The 25785-nt window shown below is 36.1% G+C and overlaps 3 protein-coding genes across 3 annotated transcripts in view; 2 read left to right on the top strand and 1 right to left on the bottom strand.

The window, feature by feature from the left end:
* Positions 1–11676, bottom strand: part of LOC105165187 (nodal modulator 1) — a 16268-nt gene extending 4592 nt beyond the window's left edge. Inside the window, exons 1-21 of the mRNA XM_011084111.2 lie at positions 11443–11676; positions 11236–11301; positions 11017–11103; positions 9795–9851; positions 9593–9657; positions 9283–9452; positions 8662–8723; positions 8440–8523; positions 7561–7720; positions 6633–6748; positions 5855–5983; positions 4986–5057; positions 4769–4864; positions 4153–4230; positions 3814–3942; positions 3373–3546; positions 2634–2837; positions 2440–2553; positions 2038–2273; positions 969–1014; positions 626–874 (exon numbers count right to left, since the gene is read on the bottom strand). Coding sequence (XP_011082413.1) covers positions 626–874; positions 969–1014; positions 2038–2273; positions 2440–2553; positions 2634–2837; positions 3373–3546; positions 3814–3942; positions 4153–4230; positions 4769–4864; positions 4986–5057; positions 5855–5983; positions 6633–6748; positions 7561–7720; positions 8440–8523; positions 8662–8723; positions 9283–9452; positions 9593–9657; positions 9795–9851; positions 11017–11103; positions 11236–11301; positions 11443–11544 — 2496 coding nt within the window. The 5' untranslated portion in view covers positions 11545–11676. The remainder of the gene's footprint in view (positions 1–625; positions 875–968; positions 1015–2037; positions 2274–2439; positions 2554–2633; positions 2838–3372; positions 3547–3813; positions 3943–4152; positions 4231–4768; positions 4865–4985; positions 5058–5854; positions 5984–6632; positions 6749–7560; positions 7721–8439; positions 8524–8661; positions 8724–9282; positions 9453–9592; positions 9658–9794; positions 9852–11016; positions 11104–11235; positions 11302–11442) is intronic.
* LOC105165188 (ATP-dependent Clp protease proteolytic subunit 5, chloroplastic) lies at positions 15118–19122 on the top strand. The gene is made up of 9 exons (XM_011084112.2): positions 15118–15423; positions 15491–15580; positions 15943–16060; positions 16143–16235; positions 16762–16807; positions 16887–16959; positions 17469–17503; positions 17603–17691; positions 18514–19122. Exons 1-9 carry the CDS (start codon positions 15287–15289, stop codon positions 18718–18720), a joined length of 888 nt encoding a protein of 295 aa, XP_011082414.1. The 5' UTR covers positions 15118–15286; the 3' UTR covers positions 18721–19122.
* Positions 20469–21747, top strand: LOC105165189. The gene has a single exon (XM_011084113.2). The coding sequence runs from the start codon at positions 20596–20598 to the stop codon at positions 21484–21486; it is 891 nt and encodes a 296-aa protein (XP_011082415.1). The 5' UTR covers positions 20469–20595; the 3' UTR covers positions 21487–21747.

Consider the following 25785-nt stretch of genomic DNA (forward strand, 5'->3'; position numbering starts at 1 on the left):
TATCTTGCAGGGACCAGCCCCCCCCCCCCCCCCTCCCCACCCCCCCAAAAAAGAGAGAAAAAAAGGAGGATATGTCGCTGCTCAGAACAGAACATGACTCAGAAAACAAGGAGGACTAGTCCCAGTTTTGACAAAAAGAGTGTGCTTCACTTTTGGAAGTATTTTTTACAAAGCTACTACACATTGCTAGTATTATTAAAACTATTGCAAAGTTAAAAAAAAAATGAGCATTAAATTCTGACTGAAGAACAATAAGATACAATGAAAATTACCTTCATACATTAAATGTAGGACATAAACACTCAAAGGCTACTTTGTGAAAAAGATTGGCTGGCAGTAGAAACAGCCAAAGTATTCAGATCACCCCAAAAGTGCCAAATTCTTAAAGTGAAGCTCTCAATTTACACATTTTTTTTCTAGAATCTGTTTAAAATCTAGAAAACGCTTGAAAGTTTCAGAAGAACTTCCAATGATGCTTGCAGGAACTAGATCAACGAACGAACACATCCTTCTCAAAGCAAGGTGCTGACTCAAGCAATATAATTTAAAGACAAGACGGTTTCACAGAAGTAACAAACTAGCAAGAATAAGCATAAAGTAAATTGCATATATCAACTTTGCAAACCTTTGATGCTTCTATGCTGTAACCTATATCATCATAGAGAGGTCCTGCAAGAAATAAACCATCTGTCCCCGTGGTTGTTTCAAGTGCTATATCGCCTTGCTTGAGTGGAGAAACAAGGCTATCACCCTCAGCATGAACCCGTATGTGAACATGAGAAAGGGGGGGTGAAACTGATCCTTCAATGTACAACCCCAAGCGACCAGAAAATGTAGCAATTGCATCTTGGCAGCCATCTTCTGCCACCGAAACCTAATCAAACATAACGGAAGTTGGAAACTTAAACAAAACTGACAACTTTTCAAAAATACAAGATTCAAGTGGAAAGTAATTCCAAAGTCCTTACATGCTGTTGTCTTGGGTAAAATAAAATTTTCTTTCCCACATCATTCCTGCAGCAGAAGTAAACTAAGGGTAAGGACATAAAATTCATAACAGCAATCATATAATGGATTATAAGCTAGTATGATGATATTTGGTTAACTTGGGAAACAATAGAGATAAAACCTTTCGTATCTAAGGTCATACTGAAATTTAGGTTTTCTTCCAAGGAGTGACCCCAATCCCCTTCTCAAATTTTGTAATGTCACAGTATTGATAATATCATAATACACTGGGAGGGTTGAAGGAAAGGTCCAAACCAACTTCAAGTTTAAGCAAGGTGCCTCTAAAGTTCAGTATCCTAAAGACTCAGATTATTTTTTGAGTTTTCTCTAAACATGAATAATTCAGTTTATGCTGTGAACATGCAGAAAAGGGAAAAGAATGGTTATCTTGCTTAGTTAGACAAGTAACTTTGAGAAAGTAAAATTTGAGTAGCTGTTTCACTGGCCTTTATGTTCACCAGCAGTGGCAACATAGCTTGTTAACTGAACAAACTGTAAAGATTTGATCAACTCTTTGCAGTTGAAGTATAAATAAATTAAAAAATCCCTCAAGATAGAATTATGTCCGCATAACTCAAGTGGCAAAAATACATAGTTTGAATTTTCATAACTCAAGTGGCAACAAGAAATAGTTTGATTTTCTTGATCTGGGGCAATATGGATAAGTTTGAGAATTATACTTCGTAGAATGCAAATCATGATGTGGTAGGTGGCTATCATATACAGTTGCACAACACTAATCAGGAGGAAAAAATGTTATCTTTTAGATAAGGGAACTTCAGCGTATCATCTTCTTGTACATAAACAAATCCTACCAACAGGGATAGGCAATATAAAAAGAGAAAAATACAAAAAGAAGAAAAGAAAACATAATACAGAGAAATCAAGTGAAATTACTGAATCAGTACAGGACATCAGACATCTCCGAAAATGAATAGCACAAAGTAAACTGCAATAAACTCTAATGGACAGAACTTACAAAACCAAGTATTGAGATTGAACCATTACAGCCAAAACCGTGATACGTACCGAGAGTCCCGAGGGACAAAGACAAGTTTTTCTCCGAGATTAGCCCAAACAGAATACTCATAGACAGCAGTCCTTGATTGATCAATCTCAGTAGAGACAAGTCTGGCAATAGTACCATCAACTAATGTCTCTTGATTGTTTAAGATGTCAAGTGATATACTCTCAGGTAAATTCTCGTTTGATTCAACATTTATATGTCCTTTGAGGAGATATTTCTGTCCCTTTAAATTGATAGGCTGCAGAAAACAAGAAATAAAATCACCTCTAAAGGCAAGTAATCAGAAACCTTGTTGATTCGAACAGCCCTCCAACCATCTCTTCCAACCCACCACATACCCGCAAATAGAATTAACATAAGACAAAGAAACAAAAACATGGGTGTAACCACAGTAAGCATCATACCGATAGGTTTGATGTGTCAACCTTCAAAGTGGAGCTCCCAAAGGAAACACATGAGTCGATAAAATGAAACTCATGCACACCAGGTGACTCTATACAAATATTTTGGGAACCTTTCTGCAGTATGGAAACAGTGGGTGAGATGGTTTCACACAAAATGATCGATTAAAAATTTCAAATTAAGGGATGATTCTGACCTTAATTTTCAAGTTCATCCGTGAACTGTCTGCTTGTACCAGGTAAGCATCCACATCATGGCTGGATATTACCCTAACCCAATAGCCTTTCTGAATAAAAGTAATATCTTCAACATCCTCCACCCCGACATCAATATTTATAAAGTTCTGTTCCCAGCACCATATATCTTCTTCTGATGTCACTCTGGGAGAATAGTTTTTGACCTAGAACCAAGCAAAGAAATTAGCATAATGAAGAATTTATAAACTGGAGGTTACAAGAGGAGCTCTAAACTTCTATGCAATGATAATAACATGAAGAATTGACGAGAGTGCAGCAATGTGTTGCTATTAGTGATTACAGCTTTACAAGGTAATGCTGATTGCTTTTCAGGGACAGCAAGTAGAACAATTATACCCGTAAGCTCTCAGTAGGAAAAGCAATTAAGAAAGCAGAGTGATAAAAAGAAAATAATAGAACAGAAAACAATGCCCAGCATCACACGTTTTTATGTCTGCCAGTAACATTACCAGCAATTAAATTGGAAGAAACCTACTGAAGTAAACATAAGCCAATTTTACCATAAGCTTTAAGAAACCCATGTAATTAAACACAAGTGATTTTACCATGAAATTTAGTTACCATAAAATATATGTATATATAAATAAATCTCGAGCAGAGAGAAACAGAGAACAGTGAATATTTCGTTGGCTCGGTCCTCTTGGAACAGGAAAGGAATCAAAAGGCTAAAGGCATTACCTCAACTCTATATTTTCCTGGGAGTACATTGGAAAAGGAGAACTCGCTACTCTGATCTGTCAAATTTACTCTTGTCTCTTCCTTGCTTTTACCATCGAGTCTCACAAGGACAACAGAAATGGAAGACCCGCATTCATCTTTGCAAACTACTGAACCACGGACATTGACTTGTGCCTAAATTATTTCAAAACAAATATGACAATGGTGGCAGTAGTAGAGTAGTAGTAAATAAGTTCTTATTTAAAAGAGATGCCAATCAGGGTAAACTCTGACAATTACAAGGTAGCAATACGCAGAATCAATAGAACTTCATAGAAACATCCACGAGATAAAATAAGACAGATCATAAGAATGAGAGCCAACCCTCTGAATGCAGATATGACATAAGCATTCACATAAAGAAAGAAAAGAATTCAGCCATCTTATAAATGTAAGTCTCACCTGATAAAACTGAACACTTAGTAATGGTTTATTAACAATAACATCGGTGTAAGGAGGAGAAAATAGAAGTTCTGGAGCACTCTCAGCTGTGGCTGCGAAAGCAGATAATCGGTACTCACCAGGTGGAACCTGAGAAAAGTTAAATACCCCAACTTATATGACCATAAAGAAAACCTGTACTTTTAACCTATGATATAGCTTTATTGGTCAGTTATTGGTTTCAGAAAGATGTGAAATAGGAATATCAAAAGTGCAATGCATACAGAAAGTCATGAATGTCCAACTTATAAGTAAAACCCCCACAAAGGGAATAAAAGCTGCTGCAGGGTACAGACTTGCCTCAAAGCAAAAGTTTCCATTCTCATCTGTTTCTTTCACTTGGGGTTTGACATTCTCTGGTCCATGAGTCAAAGCAACCTGGCATGTAGATGATTTGATTACTTACACTAAGTCATAAAAGGATAGGAAATAGACTATAAAGCATTTCAAAGTTTCAAAAATAAACAGATGCAAACAACTTATAAAGAAGTTAAAATTTCTCCTAGACGATTCTTGCATGCATCTTGCTATCAGTAATACCCAACCAATACATCAACCAGTGTATGCATACACCGCAATGCCCAGTATCATCATATCCAAAAGTTAAACTCTCTGGATCTCTATACAAGATTGACATCGAACAAATTACCCTTAAGAGGCTTCTTCACCCATCAAACTTCAAATTCGCTTCCAGAACAATAATATGTTTATAACGCGTAGAAAAAGTGAAGAACTTGCCAACTTCAGCTTCAGCCATAATTGCTATAGCTAATTATCATTGAAGAAGCATAAGAGAGAAAGAAGCTTCTCATTAATTTCTTTTTCCTAGTTATCTAGATGAAGTACCAGGCACTTAATATAAAAATGAATATGCATAATGCTCTTCAGATAGGCAAAGAGGTGACAGACAAATTACCTTAGCTTTGTAAGCAGGACTAACTGTCTGAGCGGTGCCACATACATCATATGATACTGCTTTGATATCAATAATTGAAGCCATGTTCGGCAAAACCTAAGCCAAATTCAGATTAGGCAGAAAGATGCAAACTATTGAGTACTAAGTAAGATCAGAAAAGAACTTGTCTAATGTAGTAGAATGTTCGCTACAAATAAAAGCTTCAATATTGACTCACAAGAAAGTCATTCAGCGTCTCAAACTTGTAGTGCTCCTTCTTGGCCTCGATACTGTATCGTTTAGATGTAACCTGAAAGCATTGACAATTCATCAGAGAAAACCAAGACAAAAGGAAAAAGAACAGAGAAGAAAATCTTTAGATATTAAGTCTGAAGGAAACCAGCTGATTAGATAAGATATACAGGACATTGGGATGGCACCTTTGCAGTAGCAACATTTCTTTTTGTACACATGTTGATGGACCATAGGCAACAGCTTCTGTAAGTTCTTAAAACAAAAAAGGAAATACTTCCGTTCCTTGGTTGCTTGATCAATGGAAGCCGATAAATAAAAAAATTTATGATTAAGAGTTTTAGTTCATTTGGCTTGAAATTCGATTTCACGATCTGTATCTTCAATTTTTGGAAACTTATATAGTTCTTCTGTCAAACCCTGATCAATGAACCTACAAAATCCTTCAAATTGGATCCTAGAAACAGAATTCTGTCACTTAGACTTATTTGATTAGAAAGTAAATTTTCCATGCCCCTCATGTCCTAAGCTCACATTTATGAAGCTATAATCTAAATATGCACATGCTATGACATGTTATAATTCACGGCTCTGGACATCACAGTTCCCTAGACGGATCTACTATAGAAGAAAGGACTTCAAAATGACATAATAAGTTAGAAATATAGAGATATAAATGATGTAAGCACATGGGCAACAGCATATACCAATCTCAAAACTAAACAATGGAAACGGTGAATACATTAATGGACAAGATCAAGTCTTTTTAGCACTAGAATTTAATTAATACCTTTGAGTTTAACATAATTAAGCCAGCATGAAATGCTGCTATAGTAAACAATAACATTATTTTACCTGATCAAGTATGTAATATCCTTCTTTGTCAGTTACTGATCTTTCATGGCCATCTACTACAATTTTGGCAGCATCCACTCCAATGCCATTTGAATCAACCACACGACCTCCAACAGAAAACCCAGTAACCTAATAACACGAATAGGCAGATGATTGCCATATTCAAGACACAGCGAGTTTGAAGTCCAAAAAATTTAATGAAATGGCTGATTGCATGAGAAATATCATTCAGTACCTCATTTGGCCCTAGAGAATATATTGCATGAATGTATGAATGAAGGCCAAGCGAAGCTTAGGCCAGATGTAGAGAGTTTATGATTTGCAGCATACATATTGGTCCCAACGGGCAATAAAATGACAAGAAAAGGACAGTCAACCTGCTAAACTTACCACATAACACGAATTGGGTAGGATAATGTATACCATTAATCCAAAACATCCATGTTCAAGGATAACAGAAACATAACCTCATGGAAGGGCAAACCCAAACTGCGTATTCAAGTGAGCAATAGCAACAGTACAAAGAATGTCAAAAAATATATGAGCTCGCCAAGGTTTATTACTGGTGCAAAGACAATTGTTTAAAAAATGAATAAATACTTTAGGCAACACCTTGACACCATTACAACAACATCAATCAGTAACACTGTATGTCAGAACAGAATCCAGAGAACCCATAGGCGTCTCTTGATATGTTCTGATACATATTGTGGGGCGCATTCCCAGCAGGCATGAACGAAAACATTGTCACACGATAAAGAAAAGCATAATGCAATACCTGAAATTTTTGAGAGATTATAGCATGATCATGCTGAACTGACACCAACATTGAAGGCGGTGAAACATCAAAAACAGTATTCTCACCCTTGTAGAAAGGTATAAGCTTGTAGATCCCTGAAACATTTTAAGAAATCACTCACTAAGGACCAGAAAACTCAGCAACATCTTCGAAACAATTGTGGGATATGTGCAAGCATTTGAGAATAGAAGTTCTGTAGCAAAAACTTTCAGCAATTTATCCGATAGCAGCAGGAGTTGACCAAAAATTAAAATATTAAAGGACAAGCACACAAAAGCATGAGATTCATTCGATGCAGAAGTTAATTACTTAGCTATAAGATCGACTTATCAACTTGTAGTCCTTATTGACACCTGATTAAGGAACCATGAACATGCAGATAAGATTGAGGAACTGGATACACATCCTAAAGTTACTTTCCGGATGAGCAAATTTAGTTTTGAAAAAAAATAAGCCCTGAATGGGACCTCCAACCAATATCCATATACAAGTAGCAATGCAATTTAGGAGTGGAGAGCATTTTGTTGAAACTCCAGAAATCACACCAGCAGCACAAGGCAAGCCAAAATATAGGAAATCCAAACTCCATGTAAAAGAAGCAATTACATAGGATAGGCAAAAGAAGAAGGAATATGAAAAATAGTATAAATACATCCCCGGAAGCAAGAATCTAGTAAACTAAAAGCCTAAATTCATGGAAAGCCTAACACGAGATCACCAGAAAATGTAAAACCCCAAAATCTTGGCAAAGTTCGATACATGAAGAACTCAGAAGTTTGATATCAAACTTAGCATAGTCCAATAAGAAACATGCACAGGACAAGAATGAACAGTATGACTATGTTCACAAACTAAGAACCATGCATACCTAGCATTTAAGAAAAATTGCCAAAGTATAGAGTCGTACCACATGGTATTGATGTGAATGTGAACATCCCATCGGCATCAGATACAGCATGACAAAGAGCTTTCCCAAGCCCAGGTGCATTACCAGAGTCATGAGGACAGCTCACCTCCAGGACATTATCCGAGTACAGATAAAAATGAACTCCCAGTATGGGATTTCCCTATCAATATCACATCAGAGAACATTAGATTGATTTGTCTTAGAATAATACAGCATAGAGACAAAACTTCTTTGTAGATTAGAGGGACTAATAATCGCAAATAAACATCTGCAAATGAAACTTTGAAATATCATAGAAAACCGCAGGAGGGTCCAGGGCAGATCAAGCAGCACAAGTTTGCCTTTGAGGCAGTTCATAATCATCACATTATCACTTAAAGCTAGCAAAACATCTCAACAACAGCATTCTTTTCCAGATACTAGGCCTCTTCCATGAAATCAAATCTCATCTTGCACTGACTAATAGATGTTTGAACAAAGTGCGCAAGGTGTATTACTCTAAAAGATGTGTAAAATGTTTAATCAAAAGAGAGCTGAAAACGAGTACTTTATTCTAGAGTAAGCATTAGATAATAGTCAAGAATATGCATTGACAACCAACTGCATCAACAATAAGCAATGGCACCATCTATGGAAAATGGGAAAAAAAATCTGAATCTTATTTAAAAGACTTTTATCATTCATACACAGAATAGGCAAGAGAGTGAAGGCAACGACAGCAAACTATTCAACAAGTACAATTCAAAATAGCATTCTCACAAGACCATGACTTTATTACATTAATCCGAACCACCAACTCGCAGTCTTTAGGTCTATGGCTGCTAAATCAAAGCCAAAAAGTTGAAACAGGTACTCAATTGGATGTTAGAGAAAATTTACCTGAGCAACCACATATCCACGAATATCGTAGCCAGATGCAAAGAAAATATCATCTACCACACCATTATCAAATCCTAATTCCACCTGCATGATTTTATAGGAACGTACAAGATGCTGAAACAACTAGTGTAATCTGCAAGGCTAAATATGCCAGTAACAGTAGAAACGAAAAAAGGCCATTATAAAATAGTTTAAGTGTAAAAAGCGAGTCCATGTAATTACCTCATCAGAACCCTTGATGTCGATATTTAAATCATGACGTGAAGCACTTATTTTATACTTTCCTATATCCAAGTCAAGATATTGTTAGGAAAATGGAAGTTTCAAAAAGAATAACTTTAATGGTGAAAAATATACCACCTATTAATCCAACTTATGTTATTCAAAACAGAGGTCAGTTTCCTCCTCACAAGCCAAGACTCTACCATCTTAGGCTATCTGCTTAATAGAAATGAACTTCTAGCATAGAGGATTCTGCACACTCTATGTGCATGTATATTTTTTAAGTAGATAAAATTAGAAAGATTAGTATTGGATTTGTGTTATTTATAGGTCTATTTTCATTAGTAATGAGTTAAAAAGTAACAGTGTAAGTAGTTAAAGAAGAAAAGGATAATACATAGCATGGAGAGAGACTGGGGGGGAGGGGGGCAGAGAGAGAGAGAGAAGACAAGGTTCCAACAAAAAGCGGAGATAAAAATGAAAATAGCAGGACATTCAACTACTTTAAAGGGATCACTTGACAGACCAAACGATTGGGAGGACACCAATTATCCCTTTTCAATCATTAAGAGTGAAGCGATGCTATAGTGCATGGTGAAGAAATTGGAACAGTAATTAAACCTGGAATGATGTTTTTAAATGAGTAACTTCCTGTTGATGTCGTTGAAACTGAAGAGGCAACATCTCCACTGGGAGACGAAAGCTTGACATTCACATTAGCTGGACCACCATTTTTATGTGAACAGCTATCCCCAGAAACTGCTCCAACAACTCTCCCAGATAAAGTGAATCTGCAGAAAAAAGTATTACGTTAATGAAGCTAAAGACAACCAAAGATGTGGGGAACAGACAAGAGGAATCTCATCTATCAAACAAGAATGTATTACTTTAGGAACAGGAACTCAATTACTTAGAAACAATTAGTACGCACCCAGTAAACCGAAAATTTATATCTTTGTTGGCATTACAACCTGCATGATCGACTATAACAGGTACCTATAAGAAAATTTTAGTGCCAGAAAAATATCAGATACATGTAAAGGTCGTACAAGACAAAGACACTTGAACATTCGATAGAAATAACACATTTTTAGAGATAAACACATTACTAAGAATTAATCAAGAAACCCAACTTGTTCTGGGGCACATGTCCATCCCTCAGGTCCCTTGATTTTGACCACATACGACCCCTGCAACCAAGACAAAAGCATATTTCTCAAAATGAAATTAATATTTCTACACGGAGGACACAAGAATGTTAAAAAATGAAAGCAGTGAGGCATAAGATTTATTGTTTCCCTAGTCAATCCAGCCTTTTAACTAATCCTTCAATCAAAGAATTGCAACTTGCAAATGAAACTAAAAAGATCTAAGCCCAGGTCAAAATCGATTATGCTCCCCTCAGCTTTAATCCATTCTTCAATTTGATATAGTTGATCAGGCATGCAAATCGCTGAACTAAAGACTGAACATACTTCTCCTAATTTATGAAGGTCTTAAGCTTGCAACCTAGCTTTTGCACTAGAAAGGCAGAACTTTTGAAGGATATAACAATGCTTGCTTTCCATTTCTTTCAGCAGTATTCAGAAGCCTCATCCCCTGGGTAAGTTTGGTAGAGAAAATTGGCAGGGTTGGGAGCGCACTTTTGTTTGGTAAGGCGAAAAAGCTAGAGCACTAGGAAAAGAAAATGGCTGAGAAAATCCCTTGACATGTAAAACACAAGCATCTCTCCTTTGGTTTCTTTTCGGATATCAATTGAGGAGACGTGATCATCTTTTTCTTCCTCACATAATATTAAATAATGTCTCTAAATGAACCTTGTAAAGGTACTAAAGCCCAGCTTGTTCCCATTACCAACTTGAATGAATAGCACAGGATTTTTCAAACTAAATTAATTTGAGCAGAAATAGCTGAAATGCTGATTATTGTATAATCTAACATACATGGTATTGAATTAATGATCCAATCGAGAAACATTTACAAGCTAAAGACCGAGTCCAAACTTTTGGGGTATCTTAATCAAACTCTAAAAGAGCGACCTCAATCAGGTCCTTAATTCCCCATGCTCAAGCATGGCTATGTTCCTACATTCCCAAGCACAGCTCAGAAGCTCAAGCTTGGTGCGGAGGCCCGTTCTCATTCTCAGTGCATTATCTCCAAGTGACTTATAGTTCTCCTCCAACACAAACGAATGAGGCATGCATCCACAAGCCTTCCACTTGAACTATCCAATAAGTTTATATTTAAGTAAGACCAGCAAACAGTGGCTATGGAAAAGGTAGATTAGAGAAAGCCAAACCAAACCAAACTACATGCTAAAGCATGATAGGAAAGAAAGCCAATCTAACGAATTACCTTGTCATAAACTGGAATAAAGTAGTAACCATTGGGAGCACATTGTGTCCGGTCCTTAACCAAGCCATCCAGTGTTTGAAGTTCAACCTGCATTCTTGAAAACCACTATCAGTACATTTAGACTTAACCAGATTCCAAATCCAAGGAATACAAGTAATTAGCATTCTACAGTATATCATGCGCTCTTAAGACTAATTACAGTAGTACAAATTGCCGTACCGTAACGTGAGAATAATCCAATTTTCCATCTGTTGGCTTCCTCGACTTTATAAGCGCTGAACTCGCCTACAAAATGACAGATAAAATTCACTTCCACCGAAATCTCTCACATTAGAGTTCAAGAAAATATATAATCTCCACGTTGAAAACGAATCAGTCAAAAATCAGTACGAAACGATAAAGGATCCAAGAAGTCCTTGAGAAAACCTCAACGAATCCGCCACATCCTTGAATAGACTCAGCAACGACGATTCGATAACTCTGGAGTAGTATAGCCGCGACGAGGAAATAACAGTACGTGGAAGCCATTGTATTTCTCGATCGGTGCTATCTGAAATCAAGAAGAGAAGAAAACGGAGAGCTCAGATCTTAGAAGCGCATGACTTTTGGTAATTTCAACTTCTGTGTTTGGGACGGTAAAATAAATAAATCTCGGGGTTTATGGTTTTTCAACCTAAATCTGGCTTTTTTTGTTTCCCTTTTTTTTTTCTCTATTTATACATTCCCATAGGTTAAAGCATTGGTAAAACTTACTTTCAGCCCTATTTTCAAATAAATTTCAAAATAATCTCAATCTTTTTAATTATTTCAATTTGATCCCTCCAATGATTTTCCTACACCAATTTTTATCCAGAAATAGTAATTATACTAAAATACTTCCTAAAACATTTTAGTTCTGATATGTATTAAAATCTAACAACACTATAAAAATATTGACAGACCCATTGAAAATCCTAGGCTGTGTTTGGATTTCGATTTTGGCCCATTCCCGAGATGTGCCAAAATAATAGCAATGTTTGGTTTAGTTTTTACACCTTGATTAGGTGCAAAAAAAAAAATTGGCCTACTATCCTAATTTTTTTTTCTAATTTTATAGGCCCATAGCCCATAACAGAAATCTATTTTTTAAAAAACGTAAAATTACAGCTCCTCTCTCAGTCGACTTCAACTTTCTCTCCCCACCAATTCCTCCGTCGATTTGAACCGACCATAGCCCCAACGCCACCATCACCGACGTTGGACCCCACCACGACGTAGTTAGATGAACTCCACCGACAGCACAGCCCCAGCGCCGCTATCACCTGCGTCCTTCCACCACGACGGTGTTACGATGAACTCGCCACAAACTCAGTTGGAGTCTGCCGCCACTCGCCATTCATGTCAAAGGTGTGCCTCCGGCTGTTGGAATCGGTATCTCACGCGTCACCTAGTCCCCTTTCCACACACCGTGTCAATCAAGCGAAAAGGCGGATTTGGGTTTATTAAGTTTGCCGGAAATTTCTTGTTCTTTTACTTTAATTGCACGCTTTCTTTCATTCAATTTTTTATTTCTGAATTTTCTGAAGATTTTAGAGTTGGGTTTGAATGTATTATACTGAAAAGTATGTACGGTTCAACACTAGTGGCCTTCAGTAAATTATTGTCTGCAATGATTCCTGATTTCTTCGTTCTTTCACATGGTGCACAGTGATTTCTTCTTTAAATTATTGCCCGATTTTCACTTTTTCCTGAGGTTCCTGTTGATTCACACGTTGCACAGTGGAACAATTTTGCATCTACAACAATCTGCAAACGGTTGTTTCTCTATATATACCATATATAGTGTGATATAAACACTATATTGAAGCTTTCATAGTTCATATTGCTAAATCAGAGCATTATAAGATTCAGATCCCATTTTATAAGGTTTTGAAGCTGCTAGTAAAAACAAAACCTCAGTACATTTTCCCGGTGAGTAAAACTGAATAGCCTATATTTGTATTCAAGGATGTGTTGTTATTGCCTTCATAACAATCTGATGTCTGTGATATGCAGTGATGATTTATGTTTGTTAATGCAGTTATCACTTGGTTAAGTTACTTTCTATGTTAGTTCTGTCTTGTGACATCTTTCAATTTTTATAGTTGTTGAACATATTTACGGTTTATAATAGTAGATATTCTTCATTTTTTTTTGTCTGTGTGATTAAACGGGGAATTAGTTGTGGAGGGCGTCCGACAGTTCCCTATCTTGTTTCTTTTAGTTGAGTAATGGATTGTTTTGGCAACTATCATCTCTAACACTCATTGTGCCAAGTAATTGCCCACCTTTCTCAATATCCATATAACTCATACAAAGAGGTATTTTTAGTGCTATCAAAGGAATGAATTAGGGCGAAGTACAATGAAATTAAAGTGACTAGGCACCATGATTTCTGAACCTTGTAGTTAGATTAGTTTAAGTTTGTATCAAGTAATCTCTATGTGCCCTTTAATTGTTCGTCCCTTTAAGGTGCCCTTGTACAGGATAGATCATTATGGGAGGAACTTGCAGAGTATGACGATTGATGGTCCTGAACAGAAATAAAATGATCAAAAGAACAAGTCTTAAATAAAAATAGAACTCCAAGAATGTTATGACACTACCAAAACAATCCCATTGGAGAAGATATAGAAAAGCTCATGTTAAATTGGTTTAGTGGCATGCGAGAAAACTTTCTACCTAAACCAAAGCATTGTATTATACCCAAGCCAGGTGGAGGGAGGGAGGAAGACTGGCACAAACACTAATACCATTTGTGAATGTACTAGAAGTAGCTGCATTGCGATTTCTTTAGAGCCCTACCGGAAAAGTCTTTCCTTTGTTGGCTTTTTGCTAGGGGTTAGTTACTCCGTTATGACAGAATAATTTTTATATAAGTTAGAATCTAAAGGACTTGAGTATCTTCTCATGGATCAACGATTAGAAACCAATTTAGTATTTAATGTTAAATTCTATTTAATACCCTTAACAAATAATTCGAGGAAGAGCTCTTTTTATTAGCAAGAAAGTGACAAATATTTATATATGATTAAGAGATGTTACCCAAAATTTTGAAGTCAGCAGTATTCAATCGGGCTGTTATCTTTCCTGTCACAGCAGCATTTTTGGAAAAGTATATAGTATATTTGCTTACTTTGTTCTTAACGTTCTCATGTTTTGTTCAAGATAGTATTTCATTAAAATATGTTGCACCGCATAAGCACATCGAATAAAACATGTGGTTATATATATAACTTTTTATTATAAATATAAGGAATTGGAACCTATAACTAAACAAAATTTGTCTTGTTTTATTCTTTTTGTGGTAATGTAGATGTTATCAGTAAATATATATTCTGTGTATGTTAATTTAATTAAAAAAAAGAATTGCTACTTTTTACTTGTTCCACACCAAACAAGTATAAAGGGCTAGGTGGTTGTTTTTCAATTTAATTAACGATAAATGTTGAGTTTGGGTGTGTTTTTTTTTTAACAAAAAGGTGTTATGTGCCTTTTTTAAAATCAACAATTGAGTCAAAATTGTTGAATTTTGATCGAATTGAGCCAATATTTCCTTCATGCTAATAATTGTAACCTAATTATTATTGAACAAAAAAGAAAAGGGTAAACCACAACGATTTTTTTAAGATTTGATATAATTACAAATATCCCTTGTTATTTAAAAAAATTACAAATATCTTTCTTATAAATAATAAAATTAAGTAATTCTTGAATAGATGTATGGAATTGTCAACTTTGCTTTTACTATATTTTTAAAAAAAATTAAAATTTTATAAAAAATTCGGATAGTATGGTTGAAAAAAAATAAAAAAAAATATAAACTTAGTCCATAGAAACAATAAATTTTTTTTAAAAGATAAATTAGATTATAATTCTTAGTGCATGATAGTATTTTTGTGAGTACACGATAAAAAATAAATAAAAACTTAATAAATCAAATTAATTATTAAATATTATTTAAAATTAGAGGATATTGATAATTTTTTAAATAAAAAAATATTTATAATTATGGGTAGGGGACAGTTGTAATTTGCCCAAAAGAAAAACAAAGAGAAAAAGCAACAGAAGCATACAACTGGAAGAAAATTTTTAGGGAGGTATTTGGTTTTAGATGCGTTCGCGCAAGAAAAACAGATAAGAGAAGGAAAAGATCTCCCAACCCGCTACTTCACTCTCACTCACAGTCGCCGCCGTTAATTGGATAAGCCTCCAGTTTAGTGCTATACCGCCTACGCCTCTTTCTTTTGAAATGGCGCATTCGTGCGTCTCCTCTTCTTCTGTCAGATTCAACTCATCTTCACTTTCTTTCTCTTCTTCCAATCCTCTTTATTCCGCTCCATCCTCATCGAAGAACCTCTCTCTCGCCTTCCAACCCCTCCGTTCTAGGTACAATTCATTAATGGAACAGCTTGCTAATCTCTTAGCCTAGATCAATTAATCTTGATTTTTGCAGGAAATTGAAGAAATTGAACCTACGGAGTTCTTCGGTGAAGGCGATATACGCTCCGGATGAGAGCTCACGCCTTGGTATTTGGTCGATTAGGTATGGCTTTTATCTAGGTGTCTGGTACTTAAGGACGAATTTTAAGTGCAGTACTTGATACTATCTTGGTCCTAACTCGAGGTTCATTGATCAATTTGATTAATCTTTTCGGCAAGGAACTATGGATAATTTTGTGAGTGTATAATCATGCAAACCCAATAGAAAATATCAGAATTTGAGTGTTATCACTATCAAATTTTAAAAAAGCTCAAGATAATTAGTGATTTACATTGTCTCAATTTCGACTGTAGCAACAAAGACATTCATGTGCGAACAAAGGGAGAATGCTATTAATGGGCAATAAAGACATATGTGACAGATAAGTACTTCATTGTTGATATTGGTGTTTGCTTGTATTTTAGGGATGATTTGCAAGTTCCGTCATCACCATACTTTCCAGCTTATGCGCAAGGGGCACAGGGTCCGCCTCCGATGGTCCAAGAGCGCTTTATGAGTGTTATCAGCCAACTTTTTCAATATGTAAGGCATGTTTGCATGAATTGCACTGGAGTGTCGGTTTACTAGTCTATCTGTCTTAGTTGTAACTCAGTTTTATTTTTAGAGGATAATACGATGTGGTGGAGCAGTTGATGATGACATGGCGAATATCATTGTTGCTCAGTTGCTCTATCTGGATGCTGTTGATCCTACTAAAGTATGCTTTTACCTCCTCCTGTTTCTCTCTTTTTGCAATTTTTCATTTCATAGTTGAGTTGATCTGTATGAACATCATTGAAGTTAAATATTTTTCGTCACATTTACTTATGCACGTCAATATACAGAATGTAAGATTGTCGTTCTCATTTCTGTGATCTGTAGTCCAGTTACTTGTGAAATATGTCTTGCCTAAACATCATACAAATTCTTGAAATGACTGGGTGCTGGATCTATTAGTGGTTTCCCTAGTACTGTTAATTTTGGAAAATGGAAAAGAACTTTGCAGTGTGTGATACAGATAGCTTGATCACATGCAGTCAGCTTTATAACCAAGTGCGTCCATGGAAGCCTTTGGGTTTTGTCGCCTCTTTGTTTGATACTTCTGAGTTATGCTGAATAAATTTTGATTCTTTTCCCATGCACTGCTATTTCACACAATGAATACTGTCGTTGTGGATCTATATGTATTTTTCTTTTTGGAATATAGCCTTCTCTGAAAATATTCACTGTTTATTCTTGAACAGGATATAGTCATGTATGTGAACTCTCCAGGTGGATCAGTTACAGCTGGTACTAGATCTTGTTCAATATATCTGTTATTTCTGATAGCATAGTTTACAAGTATCTTATCTACTTTCACCATTTTCAGGTATGGCTATATTTGATACTATGAGGCATATAAGGCCTGATGTTTCAACTGTATGCGTTGGGCTAGCAGCTAGGTGAGGACATATTGACACTGGTTTTGGTTAAGTTGCTATAAATTATGTTAGTATTTCCAAAAAGAATATGGTTGCTTTTTTCTTCTCAATGGAATATCTGTTCTTGAATATATCAATGAATAAACAAACCTTAACAAGCTGCTGCTGTTGTGAGTCCTATTATAGTATTGAATAACTAGATATTTTGAGCAATAGAAACTGAGCTTTCCTAGATTTCATGTATTTTCTTTCTTCCTCATTCTTTCGTGGTGGGGGATGGGCGTGGGGCCGTTCCATCCTGCACCACAAATGTATAGAATTAAATTGCTCCAATCAGGATTCTAGCTAGTATTTTTCTGTAATCCAAAAGATATTGAAAAATGTTCCTTCCTATGTGTGTGTATGAAGCTTTCAACTCTATATCAGTGCTCATGGAACTTGTGACTGGGCTCACAGTCATCTATTGGTATCATTTCATGATTTAAGATATTCTGTCAATTAAATTACCGGACATCCTTATTTGTGTGCAGTATGGGATCTTTTCTACTCAGTGCTGGTACTAAAGGTATATGGTCTGGTTGATTTCAGTTAGTTGAAGATCCAGTTGTAGTTTCTTGCTCTTTCAAATGTTTTTACACTCTTTTCTTGTTGATGGTCCCTGAAGGAAAAAGATATAGCCTTCCCAACTCAAGGATAATGATCCATCAGCCTCTTGGTGGAGCACAAGGTGGACAGACTGATATTGATATTCAGGTAACTGTCTCGTTAAGTAGCCTGTGTTTATTATCTTATTTATATGCTATATGTTTGAGCTTGGAACTAATCTTAAACAGGTTGGTTTTATCCAGCCTATCTCGAGCTAATCCTTGAGTGGCTTGATTACTTATTTGAATGGTTTAGGCTTGTGAACATGGTAATTGAGCAAGATAATTTTGGCTTTATATTTTGTTTAAAGTTTTTCATTGGGTACGAAACATGCACGGCACACAGACAGAGAGGGAAAGAAATGGGTGGAAATTGCATGTGCTATCAGACAATTGTAAAGCATAGTTAGAAGCAGTAAACTATATGATTTTTTTTTTTCATTAGTTGGTGAAAATATTTCTTTGTTGACTTCTGAGGTGTAAATGTGATTGAAATGATACTTTGTGTTGCACGCTTCTATGCCCAAAGAGGATTTACTTTTTCCTTTTATTTCTCTCTGTCTCTCTCTCTTCCTCTCCTTTCTCCTAGCACCCCACGGATACAACAATCAATGGTTGGATATGACTTTTGGTTCCTCTAAATATTCCTTTTGAGTTTTGACTCCTGGGGAAAAAAGAAAAAATAAAATCGAAAGCCTCATAGTGCAATTAAGAAAGGTCTTGAGTTACTCTGAATTGCTAGTTGCATGAAGGAAGCGTTGATGGTCGCCTAATCTTTTGACAGATGAAAATGATTTTTCTCCTCTGCAATATCATGGGATTAACTGTTGTCACAATTTTGTTGGAAGTGATGGATTCAGTTGGCAGCAACTTAATCTCATCTGTTATGGAAAAAACTACTCCTCACAGTCTTCTTGTTCATCTTGTTCAGGCAAATGAAATGTTGCATCACAAAGCAAATTTAAATGGTTACTTGGCTTACCACACTGGTCAAAGCCTAGAGAAGATCAACCAGGATACTGATCGTGACTTTTTCATGAGTGCCAAAGAAGCTAAAGAGTATGGGCTTATAGATGGTGTTATCTTGAATCCTCTTAAAGCCCTGCAGCCACTTGCAGCTGCAGCAGAACAACAGTAAGGCAGCTTAGTCTTAATGCTACCTCTTTGTCTTGACTGGGCTCAGGTTACATAAAATCAATAACATGGACTATGTTGATCTCATTTGAGGCTAGATAATTTAGAATCAATACCAAATTATTGTGACCTGTTCCAAACCAGGAAGATCTCTCTGTACTGCATTTACTGTTAGTATTATTTAGTTGTAACTATGACGTGAACACAAGTTTCTAAGGGGTGTTTTCGTTCGCATTGGCTTTGGTTCCTGTTCCCTATATGTTCTTACAAGCATAATAATTCCTACTTTCTGGTGATGATTGAAGAACCTGTCTGCTCATTCGGTGATGATTGAGGAGCTTACTATGTAACAGGATAAATTTTATCTCGATTCCGATGGATTAGTTGAATGTTTTAATTACATGAATGCAGTTCCTATTTGTTGCTCATTATTCGTGTGATTTAAACATTTTGGATATTATACCTTCTCAAACGTACTGCTTAAACCTAGCTGCCAGCCTGCCACTGTCTATATCTTTGAGTCTCACTGATCTACCACCACTGGCCACCATCTGAGTTTCCTGATGCTAAGATATGCCACGCCCAAACTCATTTCAGCGGCTGGCATTCTTCACCCATATATACCCCCATTATCCGGGTTTATGAATTCTCATTGACATTCTCCATTGCCTTCACTTATAATGGAGTCATTGCGGCTCTACAACTTGTAAGAGTGAAATAATTCGTAGAAGTTTTCTTTCTCCTAGTCACTACACTGCTCATGAAGAAAGATATGCTGTCACCAACTATGGACCATAGCTAAAGAGCCACCATATAAAGCTTGCTTACACTGAATTGAAAATTTTATTCGCTATTAGCTTTTAGTTTTTCACAAATTTGGTGTGTTAAATTTTCTCATACCCATGTCTCTATGATAAGTAGATATGAGCCAGTAGAAATTAAAACGAAGGAAATAGGAAACTAATGCAACTCGGTGCATGAGAAACAATGATGAACTGGTTAATCATTGGTTATCATAATCAAACCCAAATTGTTACAGACTGACATACAAGTTGCGGAGCAAAGAGAAAAACTGAAATTAGTTGTCATCCCGCCGCTCAGATTGCCTCCCAACCAGCCCACATTCGGATTGTTAAAACCGCATTATTTATGCAAACCCACTGGATAACCCCAAAGACCCTACCACTACTCCTCATACATTTGTTGACTTCAGTATAAAATTAATAAATACATGCATTATCCATCTGATGTCTCCTTCTTGTTGTTCTATCTTTTCAAAATTTAATTCAATTGTTTTATACAAAAAAATATAAGCAACTCTATGTGAGATGATCAAATTCCTCTCTTATAAAAAAAATAACAATTTATCTCCATAATTTTTTTAAAATACATCAATTACTTTTCTATATTTTTTAAAATGAAATAATTTAATAAATTATTATTTTTTTTATTATAGGGGTAATTTGCTTATTTGTAATATAACAATAGGGGGTAAGTTGCATTAAGCTATTTTTTTATTTATTCATTTAAAATTTCATCTATTCACCATCTTTTAATAATTATATTTTTAATTTAAGCATTTATTTTGTCATTGTTTTTTATAAATTTAATGTTAATTTATCATTTTTTATATATTTTATTAAGTCATAAGTATTTTATTTTAAATTTATCCATAAGGTGTGCCACACATTGTTAATTATATATAAATTTAGAAACCAGCACGTAATGGACCGCGTCCTTTGTCAACGAACAAACCAGGTCGTGGTTGCGACCACCTTTTATTCCCTTTCTCCCCTCTTTTTATACACAACGTCTATGTCTGAGCACCCATGTCATCTTGTTCCAATACCATTTTAGTCTCAACTATTCCACGGAGTCAATGGGGTTGAATTCATCAGAAACTTATCAGAATTCCGGCACCGGCAGGGTTGGCTTCACCGCCGCCTCCGCCTCCGCCTTCGCCTTGAGGGAGGCATTCCGAATCCTCACCACCATCCTCCTGAGTCTTCTCCTCCCTCTCTCATTCCTCCTCCTTGCCCGGATTGCCACCGCTCATTACCTTCTCTCCGTATCCGATTACTACCCCATTCCAACGCAGCCCGCATCTTCATCTTTATGCGCACTTCTCTTATACACTAAAAACCCCTCAATTCTCCACTTGCTTGTCTCTCTCATTAGCGTATCATCTCTTACTCATGCCTTAACCGGCAATACCAGCCAATCCCAGGAGCCCTTAACGCGTCCCCGTTTGTATACCGCCTGGATTTTGCTTTGCGTTTTACAAGTTTGCGTCGGGTTAGGAATTGAAGGGAGCATAGCCGCCGGAATCGACGGGTCGGGGTTTGGTCAAGAGAATAGCTTTTTGTGCAGGGTGATTTTCTTTTTCGGGTTGCATGAAACGATGCTGTTCTGGGGGAGGACGGTGGTGAAGCCGGTGGTCGATGACACGATCTTTGGTTATTGGAGGAAGGAGGGGTGGGTGGAGAAGGTGGCATTAGGGCTCAGCTACGGCGGATTGTGGTGGTGGCGGCTGAGGGAGGAGGTGGAATCGCTGGTTATGGTGCCGGAGGTGAAGAGAGAGCTGATGATGGGAATTGGGGTGGCAGATTTTGTGGGGTGGTGGCTGTATTATCTGACGGTGACAATTGGGATGGTTAGGGTAATCAAAGGTTTAGTTTGTTCGGTGGTGATTTTTACACGTAGGAGAGAGGGAGGGGAAAGCCGGCCAAATGATGACAAAAATGGGACCGGTTCATTCATATCAGTTTGATGTTTCCTAAATTCTCTGGGGGTTGTTTACGAGGCTCCATCATTTCACGCGTTGATGTACGAAGAGCAATTCATTTTTTATTTTTATTTCAATACATAACAGAAATGTTTTGTTGTACAAAAAATGATGTTGTCAATTTTTTTTTCTTGTGTGAAATTTCAAGCGAAAATAGCGCACAAAAGAAAGATTATATGGAATTCAATAGCTTAATTGGGTTTTCACGAAATCTTGTTCAATATATCTGTGATTTCGGATAGCAGAGTTACAAGAATCTTGTCTCCTTTTACCATTTTCAGTATGAGGCATATATGGCCCGACCTTTCAACTGTACGCGTTGGCCCGGCAACTAGGTGAGGACATATTGACACTGGTTTCGGTTTCCATCCTGCACCACAAATGTATAGAACTAACTCGCTCCAATAAGGGTTCTAGCTCTGAAATCCAAAACATATTGGATAATGTTGCTTGGTATGTGTGTGTATGAAGCCTTCAACTCTATATGAGTGCTCATGGAACTTGTGGCCGGGCTGACAGTCATCTATCAGTATCATTTCGTGATTTAAGACAGGACATCCTTAATGGGAGCTTTTCCACTCAGTGAAAGGTATATGGTCTGGTTGATTTCAGTTAGTTGTAGTTTCCTGCCCTCTCAAATGGTTTTACACTCTTGATGGCCTTCCCAACTCAAGGGTATTGATATTGATGGAGCACAAGGTGGACAGACTGATATTGATATTCGGGTAACTGTATCCTTAAGTAGCCCCTGTTTATTATCTTATCTATATGCTATACGTTTGAGCTTGGAACTGATCTTAAACAGGTTGATTTGCCTTGAGTGGCTTGATTTGAATATGGTTCTTTAGTTGAGCAAGATAATTTTGGCTTTATATTTTGTTTAAAGTTTTTGGTTGGGCACGAAACATGCAGAGCACACAGACAGATTGCATGAAGGAAGTGTTGAAAATGATTGCTCATTATTGGTCGGGAGATAGCTGCCACTGTCCATATCTGAGTCTCATTGTCCTACCACCACCGGCCACCATCTGAGTTCCTGATGCTATGCTCAAACTCATCTCCATGCCTCCCATTCTTCACCCATACCTACCCCCATCATATGCTTTTATGAATTCTCATTCACATTCTCTGTTGCTTTCTCTTATGATCCAGTCATTGTAGGCTCTATAAATATAGTTTTTTATTTTTTATTTTTTGGTTTACCTAAATCAACATTATACTAATATTAACTACTTTTCACATAACTCATATTTACTTGCTTTATTTACTTTTCACATTGTACTTATTTGCTCGTATTAAAATTTTTGGGTAAATTACAATTGCTTACCCTGATGTTTGTTATAATTATAAATACTCCCTTATTGTTTGAAAAAGTACAAATTTCCCCTAATCTTAACGTCCGTCTAACAATAAGCCCATTTTGTTAGGTTTCCATTCAATTTTTATGGTGAACTGATCAAAATCCCCTTTTGGATTATAAATTATAATTTTATAGATATTTTGTAATTTTCTAAAAATTTTTATGAACTAATATTCTCTTTAGATTATTTATTTTACTCATCCTCAATTTTTTTTTTAAAAAAAATCAACAAGAGTAAAATAGTAATGCCCACTGCACTATTTAGGGGCTACATAATAATAAGGCTTGTTGTTAGAAGGACGTTAAAGATTATGAAGTATTTGTAATTTTTCAAATAATAAGGAGCTATTTGTAATTATGCTAAACCTCAGGATAGGTGGGTGTAAGTTACCTTAATTTTTTTATATTATATTCATAATATAATAAATCTAGATAAAAAACAATACCCTCATGGTATAAGAAAAAGTAACTAAACAAATTTGTAGCACCCCCTACTCACTACATTTAATTATCACTAATTCATCATTTCCTTAATTAGATCTCGTTCTATAAGTAATTTCTTTTCAACCCGTAAAATAAATTCTATTTTATCAATATAATATATATAGCATAAAAGATAATAGATATCGCCAAAAGTTTATATTTATCCTCACCAGATGTCCTCATGTACACAACCTCAAAGGAAAATAGTACTAAAATTTTAAACACAAACCTGATAAAAGACTATAATATTTAACAACCAAATAGTCAAAAACTCTGGTTTCAGATGTCACGGCTGACCCATCGAATAAGAACAATGGCACATCTCAAAATCTAATGTGGCTAGTCAGTGTGACCTATCTGCTGAAAAGCACATGGTAAGGAATGAGCTGCCTACTCAGTAAGTATAGCTAACCAGTCTATATATATACACATATGCAGCAGCAAGTCACATACAATGCAATCAAATCAACTAACAAATATTCGTCATATAGCAACAACAGATGTAAGGATTAATGCATGCCAACGATTGTAAATCAATCCACGATATAATATTTGACGTTATCGTTTATTAACTAAGGGCCCTACTTACTCTAGTTAGAGTACATCAGTCAATAGTTTTGCCGGCCATCTTCATCTTAGTCAATGTTGTATCATATATAGCACAGATACTCGTGTATGTGATATCCCCATACTTTTTCTCTCTGTGTGTAGCAATATCAGCACAGGACATCACAACAATCATGGCATCCCCACACCACCCTAATGTGTAGCTAACAACACAAGATATTTTCCGTTAACCGGAATATCCTGGTGCCCTACGGGCCATGGTACCTAGCTTATTTCATTTATTTTTCATATCACAGAACCATTGACTATATTCCCAACTAGGTAAGAATCATCTTTTATTTCAATTTACAGCGGTAATATCACTAACTTCATCATTCTATAATTTATAATAATTACTTACTCAGTAATAACTTCTCAATTCAATTTCATGCAACAATCAATTATACGATCATAATCATACCTCTCACGTCCATACATGGGTAAGCTATATTTTTGGTCCAATAAGTGGGCCTGTTTTCAATTTTGGTCCCACACTTAGGCCAATTCGCACACTGAGTCCCATATATGGATTATTTTTTTCAATTTGAGGACCATTGAGGGGATTCCATCCAATACATAACGACAACTGCTTAATCTGTCAGGTTGTTACTCACGTGATCTGCAAGTGAGAAACGTTAACTTCCACGTTGAATTTTGGCAGCAAAATAGAAGTAAAAACCAAAAAATTACAATTAGTGAAAAACCCTAATTTCTTCCCCTTCGTTCGACCTGCGTTGCTGTGCTTGTCTTCGTTCGACCATAATTTCTTAGAAACTAAGAAAATCCCTCAATATTTTTTACTATCTAAGAGGAGAATACCCTAAATAATGCCCTTGATTTTTTTTCTTTTGAAATACGCCTGTTTCCCGAGGCTTTGGAACTGTGAAGTGCGAAGTGTCGGCCATTGTTGAAGGCAAGATTTTGGTGAGCATGGGTAACTGAAATGGCTCTACTGGACCCCCCCAAAAAAAATAGAAACCCCCTTCCTGATTATAGCATATTTGAATTGAAGTTGTTGTTTTTCCGCCTTAAATAGTAGATAGTGCGAATGTCATGTCTCTTGTTATTTATTCTGATTGGTGGTCCGAGATGTACCTTTCTCTCTATTTTGCTAAAAAAAATCTTTGACCATGTGTTGGATTTTGGCTTCTTATGTTGTTGTTTGGTTAAAAAATTGAGGCTTTATTGTTGCTTTCACATGGTTACAGTGAGGTGGTCCCTCAATTGATATATGTGTATATATTTCGAAAAAATTAGCAATTAATACTTTGGGTGAATTACATTTTTGGTCTCATAAGTGGATCTGTTTTTAATTTTAGTCCCACACTCAGGTCAATTAACACATTTAGTCCCATATGTGGATTTTTTTTTTCAATTTCAGGACCAAAGAGGGGATTCCGTTAAATACTTAACGCTAGCCTCAATTTTTTAAAACGAATCAAAGGGATGTTCCCTTTGAAATTCTCGAGCGTTTGATGTTTGTCAAAAGCATAATAATCAACATATAAACATGCTAGACAAGTGGGTAGACGATGAAACAAAATGCATTGAAACAAAATATGAAACTTTACCTTTTGTTTCTGTAGTTGAGTAGCAAATGCGTTGTTCTGTTTATGTTCTCCCGTTCACTGTAGGATCCAAATTAGAACCCCTCTAATTTGTCCACACCACACTAAGGAATAAATATAGTTCTCTTTCTATTTGTAGATAGAACAAAGAATAAGAAGAAAAACAACTTCAAACTAACGATGAAACAAAATGCATTGAAACAAAATATGAAACTTTACCTTTTGTTTCTATAGTTGAGTAGCAAATGCGTTGTTCCGTTTATGTTC

Source organism: Sesamum indicum, linkage group LG6, assembly GCF_000512975.1.
Source record: "Sesamum indicum cultivar Zhongzhi No. 13 linkage group LG6, S_indicum_v1.0, whole genome shotgun sequence".
Lineage (NCBI taxonomy): Eukaryota > Viridiplantae > Streptophyta > Magnoliopsida > Lamiales > Pedaliaceae > Sesamum > Sesamum indicum.